This window comes from Acanthochromis polyacanthus, chromosome 10 (genome assembly GCF_021347895.1).
Source record: "Acanthochromis polyacanthus isolate Apoly-LR-REF ecotype Palm Island chromosome 10, KAUST_Apoly_ChrSc, whole genome shotgun sequence".
Taxonomy (NCBI): domain Eukaryota; kingdom Metazoa; phylum Chordata; class Actinopteri; family Pomacentridae; genus Acanthochromis; species Acanthochromis polyacanthus.
Genome location: NC_067122.1, coordinates 801814 through 826273, shown reverse-complemented (window position 1 = coordinate 826273; position 24460 = coordinate 801814). Strand labels below are relative to the sequence as shown.

The 24460-nt window shown below is 38.8% G+C and overlaps 1 protein-coding gene across 3 annotated transcripts in view; it reads left to right on the top strand.

The window, feature by feature from the left end:
- Positions 1-24460, top strand: part of LOC110965896 (transcription factor COE3-like) — a 187358-nt gene that overhangs the window by 23355 nt on the left and 139543 nt on the right. For 2 of the 3 annotated variants that reach the window (XM_051954580.1, XM_051954579.1), the window contains exons 2-5: positions 674-830; positions 4356-4419; positions 7050-7105; positions 19327-19400. In XM_051954580.1, the coding sequence (XP_051810540.1) occupies positions 674-830; positions 4356-4419; positions 7050-7105; positions 19327-19400 (351 nt within the window). Of the gene's footprint in view, positions 1-673; positions 831-4355; positions 4420-7049; positions 7106-19326; positions 19401-24460 lie in introns of those variants that run through there. The other variant, XM_051954578.1, reaches the window with a different exon arrangement.

Here is a 24460-nt window from a genome sequence, read left to right as displayed (position 1 = left end):
GCTCCTCTTCTTCACCTCCATCCTTCCACTTGTCCTTTGCATTCTTTTTCTTTACCTCATCCTGCTTGTCTTTGGCCTCCTCCTTGTGTTCCTTCTTCTCCTGTTCCACCTTTTTCTCATCTCCATCCTCCTTTTCTTATTCTTCATCCTCCTCATGACCTCCACACTCTTCCTCTTCTTAGTCTTTGTTCATTTTCTTCTACCTCGTCCTCGTCTTTATCTTTATCGTCCTCATCTTCATCCTTCTCCTCGCTGTCCTGTTCCTCTTCTTCATCTTTTTCTTCTACCTCATCCTCCCCTTTACCTTCATGCTCCTCATCTTCATCCTCATGTTCGTCCTTCTCTTCATCTCCGTCCTTTATCCTCCTCTTCCTCTCTGATCAACTCAGTTTTTTGAAATACTGCATCAAACACAGAATTACTCCAGAAAAGATGGACTACGTCTTTCACAAGGAGGAGGATTCTCCTCAGCCTTTGCTTGTGTTTCTGCAGTTTTGTGGCTTTTATTGATCAGATTGTCCATGTAGAGAAACATTTCCAGCAGTTTTTATTTCACCTGAACAGTTTTTTCCTCTAAAATTTGATCAGATGTTTCTTTGTCAGCCGTTACAGAAAAGAACATCTCTCTTCCATCGGGGCCTTTATCTAAATGTTTTCTGTTTTTCTGTTCCAGCGGCGTCGGTTTGGCCCGAGCTCACTTTGAGAAGCAGCCGCCCTCCAACCTGAGGAAGTCCAACTTCTTCCACTTCGTCCTGGCGCTGTACGACCGCCAGGGGCAGCCGGTGGAGATCGAGAGGACCTCCTACGTGGACTTTGTGGAGAAAGACAAGGTGACAAGGAGGCTGCTTTGGTTTCTCAAATCAGTCAGGAAACGGAAAATAACCGAGATTCTGAAATATTCGAGACACGTTAACTGCATTTTAGATGAATAAACTAGGGCTGGACCCGAATATCCAAATATTCGTTCGCTATGGCGGTAAACGAATATCCCCCCCGTCGGACATTACTGGGCGGAAAGAATATGCGGCATTACTGTCTTCCCTCTACCTTCTGCCCACATCGGCTGATCTCGTCCTGTGATCTCATAAACATATACACATATGTCTATGTGATCACTCCCTCCTCCCCCCAGACGAAAATATTTGGAGCTCAGCTCATCCCGTCGTGTTCGGCTCATCTCGGCTCCTCCATTTGTGTTTCTTACCACCACCTGAATGGCCGGGTTGCTGCAGACTCTGACGTCACGCTTCACTTCGTTGCATAAACACAAGATGCTGAAGACCTCCGCTGTTTGGGAATTCTTCAGGTTAACTGAAGACAAAACGAAGGCAGAATTTGGACCCAGGAGACCAGATGAACAGATCTGACTATTCAGGCCGTCTCTGCCACAATCCCCCCCCCCCCCCCCCCCCCAGACCACTATTGGGTCCAGCCCTAGAAAAAAAACAGCATCTAATTCTGACATAAAAGGTTGTAAAGAACAACTAAAATCATGTTCATGTTGGTTTTTTTTGTATATATTCAGAATAAAAAAAGAAAAATGTTCATGTGGGACCTTTAGTTTAAAAATCTCCCATACAAATATTATATTTAATTCTTCTTCTTTTCCCTTCAGGGCTCCATCCACAAATATTATATTTAATTATTATTAACCAATATCAGTCCTGATGATCATAACGACCAAATAATCATTCATTTTGTAGGATTTTCACCCTTTAAATTAAAGTTTGTTGACACAGTTCCCCTGCAGGAGTCAGGAAGTCTTTTTTTAACTGAAGAATTAAAGAACAAACATCATGAAGAAATATTTTAAAAGGAAGTGAATTAAAAGAATAAATCAGCTTAAAGTCTAACCCAGCAGGTCAACAGTTTATGTATAAAAATGACAAAAATGTACTTTTCTGTCATATTTTGTGTTATTTTGCTTTAGATTTTTTGCTTGTAAACTTTTAAACTCGATATTAAGAAATCCTACACAACAGAAGTTTAGTATTTTATTTGTGAAATGTTTGTTCTAAATGACAAAATCCTACAACGAGTGTATTAAGTTTCTGTGTCGGCTTTTACTTCAAACTTCACATTTTAACTCAAAATCAGGTTTTATTTTTTATTTGAATTTGGAGCTCTGTTGTCAGTAAACCTTAGTTTGTCGTTAAAATCGACTTTAAACCTTTAAATGTTGAAATTATTTGACCCAACAGGAGTAGAAAAGGTTTTAAATCCGGTATAAAATGACAAGTCAGGTCAAAATGTTTATTCTAAGCCTCATAAGTAAAGATTTTCTGACACACTCACAGAAAAACTGGACTTTTATACCGTTTTTATGTTGTTTTTATTTCATAATGAATATTAAAGTCCAAAAAAAGAACATTTTTGATTTCAAATTCAAAATGTTGTGATTTGAAGGCAAAAATAGCATAATTAGACCAGAATATTAAGTCAATTTTTAACTTCAAACTTCACATTTTAACCCAAAATTAGCTTTTATTTGCACGTAAATAAGAAATAAGAAACAGTTTCTGCGTCTCTGGTGTCCGGTGACCCTTTGTTTGTTGCTTTTCCTCTTTCAAATCCACTCCAAACCTCTGAGATGTAGAATTTCTTCCACTAAGCAGGAGCATGAGAGGCTTTAGGTCCGGTTTAAAAAGAGGTTTTCCCAGATTTGGGCCCTGGAGAGCAGCGGACAGTCTGAAAACTGACAGAAAGCAGCTTCTCCTCCTAATAACGCTAATGATAATCACAGACAGGTTGGGGGTGTTTGTTCTCTGATCGGCTGCCAGCTGGCACCCGGTCCTCCACGCCGCCCACTCGCTCGCCTCACCTCTGCTTTGACCTCTAGTCTCTCGCCCCGATCCCCGACACAAACGCTCTGGGGCCGAGCCAGCACTCCCGGGCACAGTTGGCAGCGAGCGAGCCGCCAAGCGCCCGACAGGCTGGAAGAGGCGGCGAAAGAGGGGAATAAAAGGTTGAAAGGGAGGGAGAGAGCCGGAGAACAGGGAGGAAAGGTCAAGAGGAAAAAAGACCGAAGAGCATCTGAACATCCAGAAGAGGAGTTTAGTGTCGCTGTTTGGTGGCCGCAAATAAACAACAACAACACGTTTGTCTTTAGGAGACCTGAAACTGAGAATGTTCATTATTTTCTGAATGTTTTAACCAACATCAGGCCTGATTATTGCAGAAAATAACCGGCTGGAAGAAACAACAGACAATAGAGAGACAGAAAAAGATGTTCAGAGATGCAAAGTGAGCACAAACGCAACAAAAGGAGGCAAACTAACAAAAAGAAGAGATGCAAAACAATCACAAAGAGACACAGAATGAGCTGAAAGAGACAAAATAACACCACAGAGAGACTGAACCAGCAGCAGAAAGACGTAAAATCGACCAAAAACTTCCCCCAGAATACAAATTACAGGACGGAAAAACACAGGAGAGACTCAAGATGATGTCAAGCAGTGGAAAACCAACAAAAAGGACACACACAATGAACAGAAATGCTTAAAAACAATCAGAAAGAGGCAGAAAAAGAGCTGAAAACGATGAGATGCAACCACAACAAAGAAAACAACCAAAGAATGCAAATGGGCAGGAAAGAGACAGAAAATGATGTTAAAAGATACAGAAGGAACAGAAATGCATGCAGAACAATCACAGAGATGAAATAACACAAAGAGACTGAAGCAACAGAAGAAAGACGCAGAAATCGACCAAAAATTCTCTCAAACAGACACAAAATACGAAAAGCAAGACTCAGAAACACAGAGGAGACGCAAAACAACGTGACAAAGAGCCAAAAAAAGGTGCAAAATTAACAGAAATAGGCACAAAATGCAGACTATGGGGTGCAAAATAATGTCAACAAGAGGAAAACCAACACAAAAGAGAAGAAAATGAAGGAAAATGAGTGGGTCAAAATGAAAACTACGAGGTGCAAAAAGACAGAAAAATGACACAAAAAGACGCTGAATTAAAACACAAGAGCTGCAAACTACAAAGAGAACAAAAATAGGTTTAAAATGTAGAATTTAATTTGTCTTTGTTCTGTTTACGTGCCGCGTTTAAGTCTTTTATTTTGACATTACTCAGATTTTATGTCAGAAGTGAATAAGTCGGCCTTAATCAGAGTTAAATGTAATCCTGGCTGCATTTGGGTTCGTTTTCTCCTTTCTTTTCCGTTATTTTCTGCTTCCACGGCGGCACAGAGACTCAGCCGAGCTCCAGGAAGCCTTAAAGTGTGAATAATTCCTGTTTCTGTCCGTAAAGAGCCGCCGGGTCGCCGCTGGAAGCCGTAAATGTTTTATCGCGTGTCGGTAAGTCTGCGTTTAACGTGTGATTCATGTGTGTTTGTGTGACAGGAGTACAACGGAGAGAAGACCAACAACGGCATCCACTACCGGCTACAGCTGCTCTACAGCAACGGTGAGTTCTACGTTTAGACGATGAAATACGACGGAGAGGAAACCAAAAGATCCCTTATTCTGCAGGAATCAAACAGGAAACAGAACTGTCCTCATGATTTCACAAAGATTCACCTTAAAACTGAAACTAAGCAGAGTCTAAATCCTCTCATTCTGCAAGTCTTATTAAAAAAGCTGATCCATAAAAGTAGGGACTCTTCAGCTGGTCTGGGTTGAGCTGCAGGCAGTGTTCATATTGTATAAATTAATTCAAGGTTTTTTCAACGTTTGTAGCATAAATGTTCATGGAAACGTAACTTCCTGTCTGTGATTTATGACATTATAACTGTCATACTGTAAAAAATAAATGTTTTTCGGTCCTCTCTCCTCCAACAGGAAGTGGAGTTACATCCAGACGTCTGATTGGAAGAGAGCAAAATAAGTTTTATGTCGTTTAGAAAAATGCTCTTAATAGGAGTTTTCAGCAGTTTCTGGTTCTGTGGTTTCCATTATGGATAAATTAAAACCCTACTGTCGCTCTGTGGAGTCAGAAAAGCAAAAACACTGAAGAAGAAACCAGGAAATTAGCTTCTGTCACGGTGGCTAACGGCTAGCAGCTAAGTTAGCAAGGTACAGAAAAACAATAAATAAATAAGAAATGACTAACAAAATAAAGAAAATAATAACACAACAATAAAATAAAAATAACAAAAAATAATAAAATAAGTCAATGTATCAAAACATAAAATAAAATGTATAAAATAAATGAATACATAATAAATAAAAATAACTAACAAAATAAAGTTAAATCAATAAAATGAATTTGAACAAAATAAATCAATAAATAAAATACTTAAAATAAATGAATAAAAATAACTAAATAAATAAATATATAAAATGCATTTATAAAGTTAAATTAATAAAATAAATTAATTTCTCAAGAAATAAAATGTTTAAAATAAATTAAAAAAATTTTGACTAAATAAAATAAAGCAAAATGAAATAAATCTTATGCTTCCTTTGGCGGTAGGTTTCTACAGGATAAATGTCACTATCTGCTTTTATAACCAGAAATCCTGTCAGTAAATGCACATAAATGGAAATATATACAGTGTTATATATTTTTTGTAAAAGATGTTGTCTTGAGTTGCAGGGCTGCACGTCTTTCTTTTTCTGCAGAATAAAGGGCTGAAACCACTCAATGAATGTAAGAAAACTGAAATATGGAATGTAGTTTTCCAGTTTAATCGGTAATAAAGACGCATAAGAAGTTTCCTCTGGCTGCAGGGCTGCATGTTGTTCAGTTTATAAACAGGAAACCTGCCAATACCTGGTAATAAATGGAATTATTTCCATTATTCTGATTCATTTTGTTGATTTTTAACCAGTTTTGTTCAGCTGCAGAATGGCAGATTGTTAATTTTCTGCAGGATAAAGGTTTAAATGTCACAGAATGAGCGTCCAGCAACAGGAACGCTGTGAATAAATGCAGTTTTTAAACACATGAGCATGTTTTTGCTGCTCTCAGGCTCGTTAAGGATGACTGAAGGCTGAAACTGAACCTGACTTTGAGTGTTTTCTGGGCGGAGGTGCAGATCAGGTGCTGCTTTTGTTCCGGCTGGATTCTCCATCTGTCGTCCTGATTGATGGAGTCGAGCCGCCGATCGCTCCTTCTGTCTGCATCGGTTTGAACTTTCCTGGACCGCGGTTTGGACTTTTGCGGAGAAGATATTAAAGGTCGCCTCAGCGGTTTAACTTTTTAAGGCTGGAAAAAGTTTTTCAGCGAGCGAGGCCCGAGCAGCGGCGCTCACATCTGGAATATCGGAATATCCTCTGGTTTGTCCATCGGAGGGGAAACGGAGGGAAGCTGATCTGATTGGAAACACACAGCTGGGCTTTGTGCTGGCTCCAGTCCAGCTCTGACGCTCCCAGACCCCTGCAGAAGCTCCAGATAAAGTGGGACATAAAAGAGCGTTTTCTTCCAGAGGAGGATAAATCACTCTAATATGAGGCGGCGGCGGATTAGCTTCGTACGGAGGTAATTGACCTCATCTGCAACCGGGACGGATAGCCGCCATTTAGGCCGCCGAGCGAGGAGTGAATCATGTCAATTAGGAGGCGGAGGAAGCTGCGAGGAAACGGCCCGAGAAACAAGAGGAGGAAAAAAGAGACACAATTAGAGCTCCTCCGCTGCTAACAGGTGTTTGCTGCAATTTGCTGCCTCCACCCCATGTCGTGTTGGTGTCACATTTACGCTCAGACGCACGGCTAATAAAAGACACGGCGTCCTGATTGATATTTAATTTGTCGGAGAACGAGGATTCCTTGTTATCCTGGAGGAAAAAGGCGGCGGGGGGCTGAGGAAGCGGCGCGGCCTATAAATAATAAACGGCTCTGGAGCAGCGCTAATGTTTGCTTTAGCTGAGGGGGTTAGCTTAGCCAGACGACAACAAGAGCTACAGAAAACATAAATACACAACGGGGACATAAATAACAGCAGAATTCATTTACAGCACATTATTAGGGATCAGTCCCTTTGTTGGGAGGGATTCTTTTACTGGGAGCGCATTAGCATAGGAGGCTAACGCTGCATGTGTGTTAGCAGTGAACTGTTGTTGTTGTGCAGCTCATTAGTGTTTGTGTGTCTTTCAGGCATCAGGACAGAACAGGACCTTTACGTTCGACTGATAGACTCCATGACCAAACAGGTGAGAAGTTCATCCAGTCTGCTCATTTCACAGAAAAACCACAGCAACGAGTTTTAGTCCTCAGAGAACAAACAAACAAACAATATGCACCGAAAAAACACATTCGAGATAATTAATGTTGTGAAAATGTGAACTGTAGCGCTCAAAAACAGCAAATCTCTGTAAAATAATGATATTTTGAACACAGGACAACAATGTAAATGGTCAGACATTTCAGAACAAATTATTTTGTAATATTGTCCAAAAATAACTGTAAATAAATAACGTCCACATCAAAAATCTGCTGTAAATAAAGTTCTTTTATAACATCTAGCTGTGGAATTCTGCTGTTTTTACTCTATTTTATTAATAAAAATGAATAATTTCACACACAAAGAAAAAGTATATCAATTATGAAATGAGTAACTTTATTCAGTTGTGATTTTACATAATTTACTTGTTTTGTTAAATTACAGGAAATATCCAGAAAAGTTTTAAATTTAAAGGTAAAAGACCAAAACTGTAAGCAATGTACACATCAAAAATTAGTGTTTTTATGAAGAGTAGTTTGTTTTACAATGTAAACAGCAGGAAAGATCCGTAAAATAATAATAATTGTAACTAAAATTACTAAAAAACTGACTAAAAAGTGCACAGGATCACCTGAAAAATGTCCAAAAATATTTTTAAAAAATGTCCAAAATGACTAACATGAGTATTATGGGATGTGTCCTGGTGTGAACAGTTTACAGTCTTAGTCACTGGTTCTCTGGATGTGTTTCTGTTCTGATAATTCACCAGAGAAAACTTCAGCCTCATTTACGCCAGTAAAAAAAATATTGTTCCTTTGTCTGAAGGAAATTCTAAGAATTTCCCAAATTTATTTTAAAAAAAAAATCAAAATCTTCAGGAAGAAAATTCCTTCAAAGTTTCCCAAAAAAAATATTTTTAAAAAATAATCTCCAAATTTTGCAAGAAATAAAAATTAAAAAATTAAAAATTGTATTTATTATTTATTTATATTGTAATTGTAAAAATCTTCCCAAAAAATCCTAAAAATATCTAAAATAATTCCATATATATCAGTACAACTTCTAATATTTTCTTTAAGAACGTTCACATAAAAATCAACCAAAATCCAGAGAATTTCACTGGATTTAATTGATTTTTTTTAATGAATGTTCTAAAAGAAAATGTTAGAAATTTTACTCATTTTTTGAAAATATTTGTAAGAATTTTCTTGCCAAATTTATTTATTTATTTATTTTAAATGAAACTTTCAAGGGAAACTTTTCAGGAATTATTGGAATTTTCTTCCTGAATGTTTTACAAATTTTCAGAAATTTGGGGAATTTTTTAGCTGAATTTTTGGATGTTTTTGTTGTCCATAAATGAAGACAGCAGCGTCCTGTTAGCTTAGCTTCAGTCAGCATCTCCACAGCAGCTGATTAACGCATTCATCTCCATCAGAAACGTCAAAAACACGTTCATTTCTTGGCTTTGGCTGCAGGTTCTGCTCCGGTTTCCTGGCAGAAAGCTGGCCTCCCCCTGAAGCCACAAACTTTCTGTGACCCCTGAACGTTACAGAACCCAATAAAAAGCCAACCTTCCCTTTAACTCACAGCTCCTCCTCACTCTCCTGATGTGTTTTCCTTTCCACTCGGTCTTCAGCTGACTCCACATCCTCCCACTTTTCCGCTTTTCACTCACTCAGAACCCCCATGTGGGATCTGAACCTGTGAACGCTCTCGCTGCCAACAAAAAACCCCAAATATTTCCAGATTCCAGGCGATCCTGCTGCAGATCCTGCTCTAGAATGTTCATCTGAGGACCAAAATCTGGACGCTCTGAGCCAGAAAACAGAAAAACCAACTAAAGATCCAACCTCCCTGCATTAAATGATGCTCCAACGGCACTTTGTTTCCCAGAGACGATGATTGTTTTATGAAGGATTCATTTAATTCATCGTTTGGTCTCACAAAAATCTGAAAATTTCATCAAAATCACGTCTTTAAATCCTGTGTTTGGTGAAATAAGCAGAAAAATATTCAGTTTACCTCAGAAACACTTCGAGTATTTTAAGTTTTTTGTTTGAAAGTGGCTTATTTTCATAAATGGAGACAAATTTTAAGACGAATAGTTTTAATGGATTAATATCATCCAGACTCCTTTTAGAACAAAAAGTCCTCTAGAATATATTGAACATGTGGATTCTTCTCGATGGATAACTTTACTGTAATATTTAACACTTTATTCTCCAGTTTATATTCTGGGCCTCATTTCTCCTTTTTTTGTTTAGTTTTTTCCCATTTTCTGACGTCTTTTTGTTCTTTTGTGTCTCTTTTTAGTCGTCTCATGTCTGTGTTGTTTTTTCACTTTTTTTTGTGATTTCGTTTTGGCGTTTTGTGTCTTTAAAAACAGTTTTTTCCCTTTTTTAGAAGTCTTCTGTCTCATTTCCTGCAGTGTTTTAGCAGTAAATCTCTGCTCTGTTCAAACACCGCCTGCAGTTCAACCTCAAACCTCTGAGTGGTTTTCCACAGCTCAGTCAGTCACAGAAAAGCTTTTTGTGTGTTTTACAGACTCTGGTGCGATCAAACAGTTAATTTTTTAGATCAGATTTTGATCATTTCGCTGATGGAGTCACACACGATGTTTAAAGTCCATTTGAAGGTTAAATCAGTGCTTGTTTCTCTTTTTCTAGTTTCTGGCTGTTAATTGGTGTCATTTTGATTTAAAAAAAAACAAGACCCGCAGAATGAACTGATGCTGCTGAAATATAGAATAGAATAGAATAGAACTTTATTTATCATTGCAACAAGTACAACGAAATTGCAAAAGCCCTTCAGTCAGTGCAAAACAGTGTGAGAAATATGATAAAAAACAGAGTAAATAAGATAGATATAATAAAATAACACAACAAATTAAGTACAAATTAGTACAATAAGGTGCAGGAGGGAATGGAGTGGAATGATACAGCAGCAAAAATAAGCTGCCAATAGCTGCTATACTAGGTGTATTGAATGACATGAGGTAGTTCTATTATAACAGAGGTAGTTCTATTATAACAGAGGTAGTTCTATTATAACAGAGGTAGTTCTATTATAACAGAGGTAGTTCTAATATAACAGAGGTAGTTCTATTATAACAGAGGTAGTTCTATTATAACAGAGGTAGTTCTATTATAACAGAGGTAGTTCTATTATAACAGAGGTAGTTCTATTATAACAGAGGTAGTTCTATTATAACAGAGGTAGTTCTATTATAACAGAGGTAGTTCTATTATAACAGAGGTAGTTCTATTATAACAGAAGTAGTTCTATTATAACAGAGGTAGTTCTATTATAACAGAGGGAGTTATAATATAACAGAGGGAGTTATAATATAACAGAGGTAGTTCTAATATAACAGAGGTAGTTATAATATAACAGAGGTAGTTCTATTATAACAGAAGTAGTTCTATTATAACAGAGGTAGTTCTATTATAACAGAGGTAGTTCTATTATAACAGAGGTAGTTCTAATATAACAGAGGTAGTTATAATATAACAGAGGTAGTTCTATTATAACAGAGGTAGTTCTATTATAACAGAGGTAGTTCTATTATAACAGAGGTAGTTCTAATATAACAGAGGTAGTTATAATATAACAGAGGTAGTTCTATTATAACAGAAGTAGTTCTATTATAACAGAGGTAGTTCTATTATAACAGAGGTAGTTCTATTATAACAGAGGTAGTTCTATTATAACAGAGGTAGTTATAATATAACAGAGGTAGTTATAATATAACAGAGGTAGTTCTATTATAACAGAGGTAGTTCTAATATAACAGAGGTAGTTATAATATAACAGAGGTAGTTCTATTATAACAGAGGTAGTTCTATTATAACAGAGGTAGTTCTATTATAACAGAGGTAGTTCTAATATAACAGAGGTAGTTATAATATAACAGAGGTAGTTCTATTATAACAGAAGTAGTTCTATTATAACAGAGGTAGTTCTATTATAACAGAGGTAGTTCTATTATAACAGAGGTAGTTCTATTATAACAGAGGTAGTTCTATTATAACAGAGGTAGTTCTATTATAACAGAGGTAGTTCTATTATAACAGAGGTAGTTCTATTATAACAGAGGTAGTTCTATTATAACAGAGGTAGTTCTATTATAACAGAGGTAGTTCTATTATAACAGAAGTAGTTCTATTATAACAGAGGTAGTTCTATTATAACAGAAGTAGTTCTATTATAACAGAGGTAGTTCTATTATAACAGAGGTAGTTCTATTATAACAGAGGTAGTTCTATTATAACAGAGGTAGTTCTATTATAACAGAAGTAGTTCTATTATAACAGAGGTAGTTCTATTATAACAGAAGTAGTTCTATTATAACAGAGGTAGTTCTATTATAACAGAGGTAGTTCTATTATAACAGAGGTAGTTCTATTATAACAGAGGTAGTTCTATTATAACAGAGGTAGTTCTATTATAACAGAGGTAGTTCTATTATAACAGAGGTAGTTCTATTATAACAGAAGTAGTTCTATTATAACAGAGGTAGTTCTATTATAACAGAAGTAGTTCTATTATAACAGAGGTAGTTCTATTATAACAGAGGTAGTTCTAATATAACAGAGGTAGTTATAATATAACAGAAGTAGTTCTATTATAACAGAGGTAGTTCTATTATAACAGAAGTAGTTCTATTATAACAGAGGTAGTTCTATTATAACAGAGGTAGTTCTATTATAACAGAGGTAGTTCTATTATAACAGAGGTAGTTCTAATATAACAGAGGTAGTTATAATATAACAGAAGTAGTTCTATTATAACAGAGGTAGTTCTATTATAACAGAGGTAGTTCTATTATAACAGAGGTAGTTCTATTATAACAGAGGTAGTTATAATATAACAGAAGTAGTTCTATTATAACAGAGGTAGTTCTATTATAACAGAGGTAGTTCTAATATAACAGAAGTAGTTCTATTATAACAGAGGTAGTTCTAATATAACAGAGGTAGTTCTATTATAACAGAGGTAGTTCTATTATAACAGAGGTAGTTCTATTATAACAGAGGTAGTTCTATTATAACAGAGGTAGTTCTATTATAACAGAGGTAGTTCTATTATAACAGAGGTAGTTCTATTATAACAGAGGTAGTTCTATTATAACAGAGGTAGTTCTATTATAACAGAGGTAGTTATAATATAACAGAGGTAGTTCTAATATAACAGAGGTAGTTCTAATATAACAGAGGTAGTTCTATTATAACAGAGGTAGTTCTATTATAACAGAGGTAGTTCTATTATAACAGAGGTAGTTCTATTATAACAGAGGTAGTTATATATAACAGAGGTAGTTATAATATAACAGAGGTAGTTCTAATATAACAGAGGTAGTTATAATATAACAGAGGTAGTTCTATATAACAGAGGTAGTTTATATAACAGAGGTAGTTCTATTATAACAGAGGTAGTTCTATTATAACAGAGGTAGTTCTATTATAACAGAGGTAGTTCTATTATAACAGAGGTAGTTCTATTATAACAGAGGTAGTTCTATTATAACAGAGGTAGTTCTATTATAACAGAGGTAGTTCTATTATAACAGAGGTAGTTCTATTATAACAGAGGTAGTTCTATTATAACAGAGGTAGTTCTATTATAACAGAGGTAGTTCTATTATAACAGAGGTAGTTCTAATATAACAGAGGTAGTTCTAATATAACAGAGGTAGTTATAATATAACAGAGGTAGTTCTATTATAACAGAGGTAGTTCTATTATAACAGAGGTAGTTCTAATATAACAGAGGTAGTTCTATTATAACAGAGGTAGTTCTATTATAACAGAGGTAGTTCTATTATAACAGAGGTAGTTCTATTATAACAGAGGTAGTTCTATTATAACAGAGGTAGTTCTATTATAACAGAGGTAGTTATAATATAACAGAGGTAGTTCTATTATAACAGAGGTAGTTCTATTATAACAGAGGTAGTTCTAATATAACAGAGGTAGTTATAATATAACAGAGGTAGTTATAATATAACAGAGGTAGTTATAATATAACAGAGGTAGTTATAATATAACAGAGGTAGTTCTATTATAACAGAGGTAGTTCTATTATAACAGAGGTAGTTATAATATAACAGAGGGAGTTATAATATAACAGAGGTAGTTCTATTATAACAGAGGTAGTTATAATATAACAGAGGTAGTTCTATTATAACAGAGGTAGTTCTATTATAACAGAGGTAGTTATAATATAACAGAGGGAGTTATAATATAACAGAGGGAGTTATAATATAACAGAGGTAGTTCTATTATAACAGAGGTAGTTATAATATAACAGAGGTAGTTATAATATAACAGAGGTAGTTCTATTATAACAGAGGTAGTTCTATTATAACAGAGGTAGTTATAATATAACAGAGGGAGTTATAATATAACAGAGGTAGTTCTATTATAACAGAGGGAGTTCTATTATAACAGAGGGAGTTATAATATAACAGAGGTAGTTCTAATATAACAGAGGTAGTTCTATTATAACAGAGGTAGTTCTATTATAACAGAGGTAGTTCTATTATAACAGAGGTAGGGCTTTTAGCCTTTGATCAGAACCCTTAGTGCTGTTGTTCAGAAGCTGTCTCTGACCCGGTTTGTCCTTGCAGTAACTGACCTGTACCGCCTGCCTGACGGTAACAGATTAAACATGTGGTGTCCTGGGTGAGAGGGGTCCTGGGTTATTTTTCCTTTAGGAGGCAACGGGAGCGGTGCAGCTCTTCAAGTGTGAGGAGAGGGCAGTCTGTGATGTTTTGGGCCGTGTGGATGATCCTGTGCAGTGAGGCCCTCTGATCCACCGTACAGCTGATGTACCACACACACAGACAGAACACCAGGATGCTCTCCATGGGGAACCTGTAGAAAGACACCAGCAGTCTCTGGGAGATGTTGTTCTTCCTGAGCACCCTCAGGAAGTGCAGTCTTTGCCGGGCCTTCTTCAGTAGCTCGGAGGTGTTCACAGTCCAGGTCAGGTCCTTCTCTAAGTGGACTCAGCAGAAGTCCTCTACCCTCTGCACACAGTCCCCGTTGATGATCAGAGGTGGAATCTCTGTTTTAGTCCTCCGAAAGTCGATGATCAGCTCCTTGGTCTTGGCTGTGTTGAGGATCAGGTTGTTGTCTCTGCATCACCCAGTCAGCTGCTCCACCTCAGCCCTGTATGCGGACTCACCCCCCCCAGAGATGAGCCCCACAACTGTGGTGTCGTCAGCGAACTTGATGATGGTGTTACTGGGGTGTGTAGAGGTACGGTCCGGTGTGTAGAGCAGAGGGCTCAGCAGGCAGCCCTGGGGGGAGCCGATGCTGAGGCTGATGGTCCAGATGTGTGGTCTCCCCCCCTCACCCTCTGCCTGCGGTCCGACAGGAAGCTGTAGATCCACATGTAGACGGAATGTGGAGGTCCAAGGTCTCCAGTTTACCCACCACTTTTAAGCAGAGATTTGGTTATTTTTGTTGGAAATCCCATGATCAGTAGTTTCTTTGTCTCATTTTCCAAATTAAATGTGCAAAATGAAGTGATTGTAATGAAATGAGGACTTCAGCTCAGATTTAGTTAACCTTCAGAGTGAACTTTCTGTAGATGTTTTAGTACCGTTAGAAAGTTGAAAATCTGGAGGTTTTTACAGTTTCTGTGCTAAACGGTGTCATTGTCGTGATTTAAAAAAAGAAAAAACAGAAAAGTAGATTTTACCGCCTGGTGAGAGTTCAGAGGTGAAATAAAATAAAAACGGAGCCGTTAGAAGCATCTTCTTGAAATTAAAGCAGTTTTTGGTGAACTTGCATGAAGTCACAGTGAATCATAGAGCTCCTCCTTCCTCCTTCCTCCTCCTCCTCCTTCCTCATCCTCCTTCATCCTCCTTCCTCCTCCTTCCTCCTCATCCTCCTTCATCCTCCTTCCTCCTCATCCTCCTTCCTCCTCCTCCTCCTTCTTCCTCCTCCTTCCTCCTCCTCCTTCCTCCTCATCCTCCTTCCTCCTCCTTCCTCCTCCTCCTCCTTCCTCATCCTCCTTCATCCTCCTTCCTCCTCATCCTCCTTCCTCCTCCTCCTCCTTCCTCCTCCTTCCTCCTCCTTCCTCCTCCTCCTTCCTCCTCATCCTCCTTCCTCCTCCTTCCTCCTCCTCCCTCCTCCTCATCCCCGTCACATCCCCCTCGGCCTGTCGGCATGTCACCGATCGATGCTGCGAGCGGCTCCCAACAAACCGATCAATAGGCCCTAATGTGGCGCAGCGACGGCACACTGGAGACAATAATCCTGACACCTCCTCCTCCTCCTCCTCCTCCTGCCGTACATGACACCCCGTCGGTGGGCGGTCGGAGCTGACAGACGGGTCGGCTGGAGTCCCAGCGGATCGATGGAGCCCCGCCGAGCGCCGGTTAGAGCCCCGCGGCCGCCGGGTTGTCAGAGCGAGGAGGAGCCGCATTAATGCAGATTGGACCGCAGCCACCAGCGCATCTACAACCGCAGACATCACACAGCGCCGGCCGGGGGTCGGTTCTGGAGGGGAGAACCTCACCACCGTGTAGGCACCTTCTGAACCAGAACCTGGAGCTGAAACGACTCCAATAAATACAACATTTATCATCTGTAAATATGTCTGAGCACAAACTCTGCCCTCACTGTTCACCTTCTGAGACGTCTCTGCTGTCAAATATCTGAAAAAATACGGATAAATACTGTACTAGGATTTATAAAAATGTAAGTTATGAACCAAAAACCAGAACTTAATGAGCTAAAGTAAATATAACCGTTCACATCTGTGATTGTTTTTGTGCAAAATCTCAATTCCTGCTTTCAAAAAACTAAAAAAAACAAATCTACTTTTTTTACACGTCTGATTTGAAAAAAGGAAATAAAATGTGAACCAAAACCAAAACTTGGAGCTAAAATAACTCAAAACTTAAATAAATACAGTATTTATCATCTGTAAATGTCTCAGCTCAAACTCTGCCCTCACTGTTCACCTTCTTCATCTCTGCTGTCAAAAAAATACAAAAACTCAGAAAAATCCACTTTTTTACATCTCAGATTAAAAAAAAAAGTCAAATATGAACCAAAATATAAGATTTTAACAAGATTAAACCACTGAAATAAATGTGAAACCGTCTGTAAATACTTCTGTTCTCTCTGCTGATCTTTTAAAACGTTCTTGCTTAGAATAAAACTAAAATTTCAGAGAAATCCTCCTTTTTTTCAACCACAATCTGATGTATAAGAATGTAAAATTAAAGCAAAACTTAACTAAGACACTGCTTTTTGACATTTTATTGCCAAATTAAAAGCATCAACTTTCTAGAAAAAAACACTTTTTTGTTTGTTTCTTAGAATTCTCTAAAATTAGACCTTTTCCTCACATTTATAGAAATTAGCTTCTAAATATATCTCAGATTTACAGTCACTTTTCAAACAATGCATTAACTTTTTGAACAGCTGTTTAATCTTTAAAGTCTTGAAATTATCCTAAAGTTATGTCCGCTTTGCGTCCATATCTCGTCCAAAATGTCCTCACTTATATTCCAAAATGTCTGAGGTCGGTCCTCACAAAGGTGGTGGAACGGGGCTGTGAAGCTGGCAACACAACGTGGACGTTAACCTTCCAAAACACACACACACACACACACACACACACACACACACACACACACACACACACACACACACACACACACACACACACACACACACACACATCAGGAATGATGATGTATAAATATCGACCATTGAATATACTGTGTCTGTGTGTGTGTGTGTGTGTGTGTGTGTGTGTGTCTGTCTGTCTGTGTGTGTGTGTCTGTCCGTCTGTGTGTGTGTGTGTGTGTGTGTGTGTGTGTGTGTGTGTGTGTGTGTGTGTGTGTGTGTGTGTGTGTGTGTGTGTGTGTGTGTGTGTGTGTGTGTGTGTGTGTGATGCAATCCACATCCCTGCTGGTCAAACTGGAGCATTTTAATCCGGGCGAACAGAGCCAGGATCAGGATCAATAATGCAGAAGTGGTCGTTATCCTAAAAGTATTGTCCCCCAGGGGTGTGTGTGTGTGTGTGTGTGTGTGTGTGTGTGTGTGTGTGTGTGTGTGTGTGTGTGTGTGTGTGTGTGTGTGTGCAGGGTGGAGGTCTGTTTTGACTATAAAGGTGGATGAGGTAGTTGGTGGGTCGGGGCAGGAACAGAGGGGGAGGAGGACACACATGCTTTTAGTGGAGTTCATTTACAGCCACCAGGGTATTACAAAACCCACTCACACACACACACACACTGCCGTGCTGTCCTTGTGAGGACCCTCACCAATAGGACGCGATCAGAACCGACCCCGGACCCCCTCCTGACCTGAACCTGAACCCTCTAGCCGGGTCTGGACGCCCAGAAACATCCGTCGGTCCTCACAGATACAGTAACCCAGCGGCTCACACACACCTCTCCGTGGTCTCAGCGGTCGTCCGTCATCCGGACGCTGACATGACGGCTGTACGGGGGAGGAGGAGGGCTTCATCCCGGGACACCGCCCGCCATCTGGCAGGGAATTCTGGGAAGTCTGGGGCAGACTGAGACTACCGACAGGGGGGCGGCTGTAGACCATGTTAGACTGTACTGGACAAAGTAAAAGCAACACCTGCAACCAGTTTACACTGGTTTAACCCAGTTTAATCTGCAGGTAAACCAGTTTACACTGGTTTAAACTGGTTTCCATTGACCATTAACTGGTTTACGTTGACCATAAACTGGTTTACGTTGACATAAACTGGTTTACGTTGACCATAAACTGGTCTACATTGTCCATAAACTGGTTTACGTTGACATAAACTGGTCTACGTTGACCATAAACTGGTCTACGTTGTCCATAAACTGGTTTACGTTGTCCGTAAACTGGTTTACGTTGACCATAAACTGGTCTACGTTGACCATAAACTGGTCTACGTTGACCATAAACTGGTCTACGTTGTCCATAAACTGGTTTACGTTGACCATAAACTGGTTTACGTTGTCCATAAACTGGTTTATGTTGACCATAAACTGGTCGACGTTGTCCATAAACTGGTCTACGTTGACATAAACTGGTCTACGTTGACCATAAACTGGTCTACGTTGTCCATAAACTGGTTTACGTTGTCCATAAACTGGTTTACGTTGACCATAAACTGGTCTACGTTGACCATAAACTGGTCTACGTTGTCCATAAACTGGTTTACGTTGACCATAAACTGGTCTACGTTGTCCATAAACTGGTCTACGTTGACCATAAACTGGTTTACGTTGACATAAACTGGTTTACGTTGACCATAAACTGGTCTACATTGTCCATAAACTGGTTTACGTTGACATAAACTGGTCTACGTTGACCATAAACTGGTTTACGTTGACCATAAACTGGTTTACGTTGACCATAAACTGGTCTACGTTGACCATAAACTGGTCTACGTTGTCCATAAACTGGTCTACGTTGTCCATAAACTGGTTTACATTGACCATAAACTGGTTTACGTTGACCATAAACTGGTCTACGTTGACCATAAACTGGTCTGCATTGTCCATAAACTGGTCTACATTGTCCATAAACTGGTTTACGTTGACCACAAACTGGTCTACATTGTCCACAAACTGGTTTACGTTGACCACAAACTGGTTTACGTTGACCACAAACTGGTTTACGTTGACCATAAACTGGTCTACGTTGATCATAAACTGGTCTACGTTGACCATAAACTGGTTTACGTTGACCATAAACTGGTCTACGTTGACCATAAACTGGTTTACGTTGACCATAAACTGGTCTACGTTGACCATAAACTGGTCTACGTTGACCATAAACTGGTTTACGTTGACCATAAACTGGTTTACGTTGTCCATAAACTGGTTTACGTTGACCATAAACTGGTCTACGTTGACCATAAACTGGTCTACGTTGACCATAAACTGGTCTACGTTGACATAAACTGGTCTACGTTGACCATAAACTGGTTTACGTTGACCATAAACTGGTTTACGTTGACCATAAACAGGTTTTTCTGGTTTACATGTGCATTCATTTCATGTCTATTTACTAAACTGGTTGCACAAACAATAAACTGGTTTATCTGAGAACTAAAGCCTGAATTTTGATATCAGAAGCGTGTTGATCATTTTTTTCTCCACAAACCTGTTAACTCGACAAACGTACAAATCCAACACTGCGTCTCTAAAAGTGTTTTTTCTGTTTGTTCCATCAGCCGATCCTGTACGAAGGTCAGGACAAGAACCCAGAGATGTGCCGCGTCCTCCTCACCCACGAGATCATGTGCAGGTAACACAACCAGAACACAACCAGAACATCACCAGAGCACAACCAGAACACAACCAGAACATCACCAGAGCACAACCAGAACACAACCAGAACATCACCAGAGCACAACCAGAACACAACCAGAACATCACCAGAACACAACCAGAACATCACCAGAGCACAACCAGAACACAACCAGAACATCACCAGAGCACAACCAGAACACAACCAGAACACAACCAGAACACAACCAGAACATCACCAGAACACAACCAGAACCATGGGGCGGCATGGATCAGTGGGTAGAGTGGCCGTCTTGTAACTGGAAGGTTGCCGGTTCGATCCTCGGCCCGTCGTGCTCATGTCGAGGTGTCCCTGAGCAAGACACCTCACCCTAACTGCTCCTGGTGGGTCGTGGTTAGTGCCTTTCATGGCAGCTTCCACCATCAGTGTGTGAATGTGACGTATCATGTAAAGCGCTTTGGATAAAAGCACTATATAAATACAACCACTTACCATTTCACACAGGGCGTCTGCTCAGTGGAGCGGCTGCAGAGTTTCTGTCGGTGGTTTAAACACACACTTTTCTCTCTGCAGTGTGTGTTAGCATGTTAGCTGTTCTGTGTTGATGATGTACAGACAGATTCTGATTTTTAAATAGAAATATGACCAAAAAAAGTTCAGATTATCAAAATAAAAGCATAAGTGATGTAAATGCACTGGTTTATACAAGCTGTAAACTGGGAGAGCTACCAGTGCTAACTGGTCCATATTCAATCCATACTAATGATTATTCCCATTGCTGATTAATCTGTTGAACATTTTTATTGTTAAAATGGTGAAAAACATGTTTCCCAAGCTGTCAGATGTCTTGTTTTGTCCAAATATATTCAGATTAATGTCATCAAGGAGGAAAGAAAACAGAAAGTAGTCATGTTTAAGAAGCTGTAATTTCATTATTTTGATTTTAAAAAGTATTTCTGATTAATTTAATAGTTGAAAACTAATTGCTGCAGCTGCGTTTTATTTTGAAATCTGTTTGAGAAAACCAGATGAGCAGCGAGGGAGTGTGTTTGTGTGTCTGTTGTGTGTGTTTGTGTGTCTGTTGTGTGTGTTTGTGTGTCTGTTGTGTGTGTTTGTGGGTCTGTTGTGTGTGTTTGTGTGTCTGTTGTGTGTGTTTGTGTGTGTTTGTGCGTCTGTTGTGTGTGTTTGTGCTTCTGTTGTGTGTGTTTGTGTGTGTTTGTGTGTGTTTGTGCTTCTGTTGTGTGTGTTTGTGCTTCTGTTGTGTGTTTGTGTGTGTTTGTGTGTGTTTGTGCTTCTGTTGTGTGTGTTTGTGCTTCTGTTGTGTGTGTTTGTGTGTGTTTGTGTGTCTGTTGTGTGTGTTTGTGGGTCTGTTGTGTGTGTTTGTGTGTGTTTGTGTGTGTTTGTGCTTCTGTTGTGTGTGTCTGTTGTGTGTGTCTGTTGTGTAAGAGAGGGAGCAGAGCAGCTGTTGTGCTGCTGTTCATCACACCAATCAACACGTTTCCTGCCCTGTGTGTCTCTGCTGCTGGTTTTACTGGTTCAGGCTGAGGAGTGAAGTGTGTGTGTGGGTGAAAATAGGACACACACACACGTATATATCATATATGTCATATATATACACACACACTAACACAAACTCACAGCTGAGAGTCTGGAGGCTGAGTTTGAGCTGCAGCGTTGTATTCCTCCACATGTGGACAAAAAAGCAGAATCTTAAACATTCATTTGTTGTTTTTTAGTCCTTTGTGATGCTAAACTGGTTTCCAGTTGTGATGAGTGAACATGTGGTTTATCTCTACAGGATATGAGGATGTACAAAATAAAGGTTAACAATCTGTAAACTGGTCTAGATGTGGAGCCGACTGGTTGGCTTAAAGGGTTTAACTGTGTGGTAGACCGGTTAATCTGTAACTGACTCATGTATAATCCAGACTAGTGTCAGTTAATCCTTAGATTAAACTGGTGATCTATATAAACTCGTACATAACTATGAAATGAAATGGTTTAGATGAGCGGGAAAATTGCAGGAATGTGGATCATTTGCAGAGTAAACTGGTCTAAATGCCCAGTTTACAGGTAAATCTCCACGTTCAGCTGGTTTATCTGGTTTTGATGTGTAGTAAACTAGTAAATCTGTGACAACTAGTACATAAATATGGAGTTAACCGGTTTAGATTAGTGGGAAACTGATGTACATGTTCAGTTATTTGGTTTATCTGTAAACATTTTCCTGCTTGTTCTCTATAAACTGGTCTAAATGTGCAGGTGACTGGTTAATCTGGATTTAACTGGTTTTATTTATTAACTTTTAAAGGCATCTGACGTATCTGGTTTTGGTTTGTAGTAAACTGATAAATTAATAAATATAGAGTTTACAGGTTTAGATTAGCAGGAAACTGAATGACGTGCAAATATTTGGTTCATCTGGTTAGTTAACTAAGCCCTGTGACAGACTGGTGACCTGTCCAGGGTGTCCCCTGCCTTCACCCGAGTCAGCTGGGATAGACTCCAGCACCCCCCATGACCCTAGTGAGGATAAAGCGGTGGATAGAGGATGGATGGATGGTTAGTTAACTAGTCTAAAGATGAACTAAAGTGTTTAATCTAACTTTTTGAAGTGTGTAGTAAACCTTTAAAATCAGCTGGCTAGCATTTACACTAGTGTAGATAAGAAATAAACTGTTACTATTTGAGTAAACTAGTAAGAAAATGGACTAAACTGGTTTATATTTCCAGTACATTGACCATAAGCTGTTTTTCATTGACCATAAACTGGTTTCCATTGACCATAAACTGGTTTAAACTGACCATAAACTGGTTTCCATTGACCATAAACTGGTTTAAATTGGCCATAAACTGGTTTAAATTGACCTTAAACTGGTTTAAATTGGCCATAAACTGGTTTAAATTGACCTTAAACTGGTTTAAATTCCCAGTAGAATGGAGCTTCAGACTCTCAGTATCGGTTGTTTTTAGTTTAGGTGTTAACTTTACGTCTGTGCTAACTGTTAACCGGCTCAGGTGAAAGTTTGGACGTCTCCTGCCTCACCTCTTCTCACTTTTATCTCCCAAAGTCTGAAGTCTGAGCGTCTGTATCGAGGCGTTGGATCCATTCAGTATGGCTCCGTCTCCATGACGACGGCCGGCTGTAGGCGTCGTTCTGTGATTGAGTGTGATTGTTAGCCATCTTCCCCCGATAGATGCTGTTTCCATTCACTAATGACTCTCTGCCGTCGTCCCCGTTGGTTTGTCTACCTGGATCACCTTCGGGTGTAGCACCTGTTCCAGCAGGTACGGGTGGACCTGATTAACGAGGCTTTAGAACCAGAACATCTCGTAGGTTCAGATCCTCTCAGGACGTCTTTATTAAAGTCTCACATTTCTTTAAAACTCCATACACTCTAAAAAAAGAAGAAATAAACGAACAAACTACATGAACTACTTAATGACTGGTGACGTAAACACAACTTCGTAACCCGTTAAACTTCAGTGGCCGTATGTGCAAATTTATTTTGCTAAATTGACCAAAGCTGCAAACTCGATGATAGAAACATTATACACCCATGGAAAGCTTAGATTCTCATGAATCTGCCGGTATAAACCACTTTCAGATGTGATTACCACAGCGGGTAATATAAACACATTTGTCCAACAAACAACGTAAACGGCACAACTCACCTTTGAAGGCTCAAAACTGGTCACAGATGAAAATATTCCACAAAAAACGGCCATAATCCAACCTTGGACATCCAGACAAAACAAGCCAGTAAAATACTTTGTCCAAAACATGTCTTGAAATCGGTAAATAATCCACAAATAGCTAGTTTTTGTGAACGTGCACCTCGCGCTGCGCGTCCCATATTTGGGATAGGCTACAGCACCCCCCATGACCCTAGTGAGGATAAAGTGGAGTATAGAGGATGGATGGATGGATGGATGGATGGATGGATGGATGGATGGATGGATGTTAGCGAACTTCAGTAGGAATTTCAGGCGGAATTGACTGCAGTATACAGGGCTAAGTGGATTACCAACAAAAATGATGTTTTTCCAACTAGATTTCCAAACAATAACAGTTAACTTCACATTTACACAAGTTTAAATGTAAACCCAGGACTAGATTTAATGCTTAGCTGACCAGATAAACCAAAGATCTACACAGTTAGTTGACTTTTACATAAAAACATTAAACTGTTTGGAGTAAACGGTTCAGATGAGGTTTATCTGTAGACTGGTCTACATGTGCAGCTAGCAGGCTAATCTCCACATTAAATTGTTTGTTTGTATAATTAATATAAACTAGTAGATAAACCTGAAGTTAACAAGTTAAATTAGTGGGAAATGGATGAATTCTGCTGATATTGGTCTTTTTAGTTTAAACAAGTGGTCTAAATGTGTAGTTTTGCGGTTAATCTGCAGAACAAACAGGTTTATGTGGTGTTGGTGTGTAATGTTACAGACTTTATCTTGTTTTTTTGTGTTGTTTTGTGTCTCTTCCAGACAGTTTTGTCTGATTTCTGTCTTTTTGTTTGTCGTGAATCTAGATTTGTCTATTTAGAAGACTTTTCTCTAATTTCTGTCATCTTGGATCTCTGTTTTCTCATTTTATGTCATGCTTTTGTTTCTCTTGTGTCTTGTTTGTGTTGTTTCATGTCTCTTGTGAACAGGTTTGCCTCCGTTCTATAGTTTTATGACTCGTTGTTGTTTTGGGTCTCTTTTCCAGATTTGTCATGATATACATACTGTAGTTTTTTTTCCAGATTTGTTGTTTTGCACGTAACTTTTGCAGATTTCTGTCATTTCATATGTGGTTTTTCCAGATTTGTGTTGTTTTGTGCGTAGTTTTTGCAGATTTCTGTCATTTTGTGCGTAGTAATTCCAGATTTGTGTCATTTCGTAGGTAGTTTTTCTTGACTTTTGTTGCTTCGTGGCTCATTTAGTTTGTTTTGTGTCAATTTTAAAGAGTTTCTTCTCATTTCTGTCCTCTTGGGTGCTGATTTTCTCATTTTTTTACTAAGAGCTGAGGTTGGACGCAGGTTTGCGTCGTTGCGCCACATTAA